The following is a 3366-nucleotide window of genomic DNA, read 5'->3' on the forward strand; positions in this document are numbered from 1 at the left end:
CTGGCCACAGCTATTTACAAGTTCGGGTTTTGACTGAAGTGAGTAATTGAATCACATTGAGCCTCTGAAGTTTGCCTTTTATTTATATATTTCCCCCAATTGTGTGGCTCGGTCTGCCATTGGCTGCTGTCCCTGCAGCCTACCCGAGGGCTCTGCAGTTACATAAGGCTCTGTCTGCTGGGAGCCTATATAAAGCCTTTTTGCATGCCAGCAAGAGGCAGAATCTTATCACGATCCAAGTCCCACTGCTTTAGTTCTCATGAGCAGGAAGATTTGCTTGAAGATATCCTGAAACTCAAACCCAGGCTGCTTTGTTTGCCAGCCAGTGCTTCACAGCTGTCAACCTCAGTCGCAAGTGGCAGCTACTGTGACTAGCTTCTGTGCATTATGAAGAATTTTTCATTTCCTATGCAGGATAACACCCATCAGACCGAGAGTCCTCCTCCTCACAGATTCCTGAGTTTGACAAATCAGTCAGATCCTATTGGAAGACCAGAAAGAGATGAGCAATTAGCTCAAGTAGAGATTGCTGTTCTGGGGGTCATATTTCTGGCAGCGTCTGTGGGCAATTTCATTCTCATACTGGTGCTGTGGCGAAGAAGAAAGAAGCTGTCTAGGATGTATGTGTTCATGCTTCACCTCAGCATTGCTGACTTAGTGGTAGCCTTTTTCCAAGTGCTGCCTCAACTCATATGGGATATTACAGATGTTTTCATAGGGCCAGATTTCTTGTGCAGAATTATCAAGTATCTGCAACTGCTGGGCATGTTTGCCTCTACTTACATGATAGTGGTCATGACAGTGGACAGATATCAAGCCGTTTGCTACCCCATGGTCACTTTCCAAAAGAAGAGAGCTCTCTGGAACATCCCCATTTGCAGCAGCTGGTCTATAGCACTGATTCTTAGCCTACCACAGGTATTTATCTTTTCTAAGACTGAAATATCTCCAGGTGTCTTTGAATGTTGGGGTGAATTTATTCAGCCTTGGGGCCCAAAGGCATATGTGACTTGGATTTTTGTAGTTATATTCTTCATTCCCTCAGCAATCCTTATCACATGCCAGGTCAAGATTTGCAAAATAATCAGAAGAAATATAAATGTGAAAAAACAGAATGAATGTGAAGCAACAAATCAGAATCAAGTCCTACCATCCCGAGCAAGCAGTGTGAACTGTATTTCAAAGGCTATGATCAAGACAGTAAAAATGACAGTGGTGACAGTTGTTGCGTATGTTCTCTGTTGGTCACCTTTCTTCATTGCACAGCTGTGGTCCGTGTGGTTCCCCAGCATCCTGACCGAAGGTAAGATGCTCTCCCTCCTCAGTCACAGCTGCAGAGCAGGCTAGCACACTGCTGTTGAGTGCTTTATGTTTGCATTTTGCTTTTGTGTAAAGGTTACATGTGGTCATTTGAGGAAGATTAAAAAGAAATACCTGGATTGACTATCTCCTGTATTTAATCAGGTACAGGGAGCTTCTTGTGTTATGTGATCAAAACATCATGTGTCTATTTTGTGTGTGTGTCTTGAGTGTTTAACAATTTAAAGATTCATGAACACCATGGTGAAAAGTGTCATGTGCTTCAGCAAAGCCTCAGACTTTTAGAGGTTTAAGGTATTATAGAAGCAGTATTTTGGGCTCTTGAGGTGAAAAGGAGCAATTGACTATTCAAAGTAATAAAACTATTTCTTATTTACTGGGTAGAACAGTGGTGTTATAAGACATATGATTTTTATGAAATCAAATTTTTATGAATATGAAATCATATTGATGAAATCTCTGTAGTAAACTATGAAACAACCAAAAATTGTCAACCAGCTGTTTATAAAGCAAAAAAGTAAGCCTGAGAGAGTTATCAAACACGATGTTGTAAACAAGAATAGTCTTGTCAAATTTATACCATTGCCTCTTTGTGAAAAGCAGACTCTATATGTGACTTTAAATTCACCTATTCTAAATAAAGAGGTAAAAAAAGAGAAAAAAAAAATAATAGTCCTGCCTGATAAAAACAGTAGTTTCTGAACTTTAAGAATTCTTCCTGTCAGTGTGAATTTGAGTCTTATTCTACATACATTTATGTCAAAATATGTATCTGTATTTATTTGTATCTGTTTAACGGCTTAGTAATTGCTTTTAAAATTAATGCAACTACATCTAAAAAGAGTTCTATGAAACTATTTAACTCTGAATGCATACAATAAAGTGTGCTTTATACCTTCAGCAATTGCAAATTGCATTGATATGGGAATTTCCTACCATTAGATTAATTTTAACGTATGAATAGATACAGCAGAAAGCAGCAGACTGTGAAAATGTGTCTTATATTTATAGGAGTGTTTTATTTAGTCTCTTATTCCTTTAACTGTTTTGTTCTAGGTTCGGCATTCACCATTATAATGCTCCTTGGCAATCTAAATAGTTGTGCCAACCCATGGATTTACATGTATTTCTGCGGCCAGATTCCATATTGCACAAATAAGCAGCTGGAGAATACCTCGGCTCAAGAGGAATCTGTGTTCACGGCGAGCATTCATCTCGTAGACAGAGACCCTGAGGATAACAGTACTTCTGCATAAATGCTGAGAGCTTTTTTGTTGTTTTGTTACATTCCCTTTATTCACAAGACATATTGATATTTTACCACCATCCCCTATTTTGTGTATAAGAAAGCTGAAAAATTGGTTTTTATTGAAAAATATATAATTCTCTGCAGTTCTGTAGCATATTCAGGAAATTTCTGTGTTGTGCAAACCTGACTCAGTGCATCAATCACCACTGTCTTATAAGAATGAATTCCTGTAATGACTGACAAAGATACGTAAAAGTATCTTAGATATTTTGTGTCCTAAAGTACTTCCCCATCTGTGATTATGGATTTCTAAGTAGTAAAATTTTATTACTACCTGGCCCAACAAATTGAAACATAATTGAAAAGGAACCTGATCTAATTAAACTTGAATGTGTTTTCAGAGTGAACCATGAATTGTTTATCATTCTGGAGTGATTAAGGGACAGTGACAAAACTTGAGAAGGCAGCACAAAGTCAGAAAAAGCTTTTGCCAGCTCTTACTAGCACCTGGTTTAAATTAACTCTTTATGTACATTTATAAAATGCCAAGCAACTTAATATAATTTTTTAAAAAAATAAAAGAATTTGGTATGCTTGTGACATTGAACCCCTACTTCAGTTTCAAATTCCATTGTGGATTGCAGGTATCAGCAGCATAGCAGCAGTTCAGGTTTTTTGGCTGCAAACCATGGGATTTGATTTTCCATGCATTTCCTGATGTGTAAGCAGTTAACTGGACACCTATGCACACCCCGTACACACACATATACATACTCTAAATAAAAATGGGTGCTAAG

General features: G+C 38.0%; 1 protein-coding gene across 1 annotated transcript; it reads left to right on the plus strand.

Annotated features, from left to right (window-relative positions):
* Positions 1 to 387: 387 nt before the first annotated feature.
* Positions 388 to 2922, plus strand: LOC128807613 (arg8-vasotocin receptor-like). Its single transcript, XM_053978107.1, has 2 exons — positions 388 to 1303; positions 2377 to 2922. The coding sequence occupies exons 1-2, from the start codon at positions 388 to 390 to the stop codon at positions 2574 to 2576; spliced, it is 1116 nt and encodes a 371-aa protein (XP_053834082.1). The 3' UTR covers positions 2577 to 2922.
* Positions 2923 to 3366: the final 444 nt, after the last annotated feature.

This window comes from Vidua macroura, chromosome 5 (assembly GCF_024509145.1).
Source record: "Vidua macroura isolate BioBank_ID:100142 chromosome 5, ASM2450914v1, whole genome shotgun sequence".
NCBI classification, from domain to species: domain Eukaryota; kingdom Metazoa; phylum Chordata; class Aves; order Passeriformes; family Viduidae; genus Vidua; species Vidua macroura.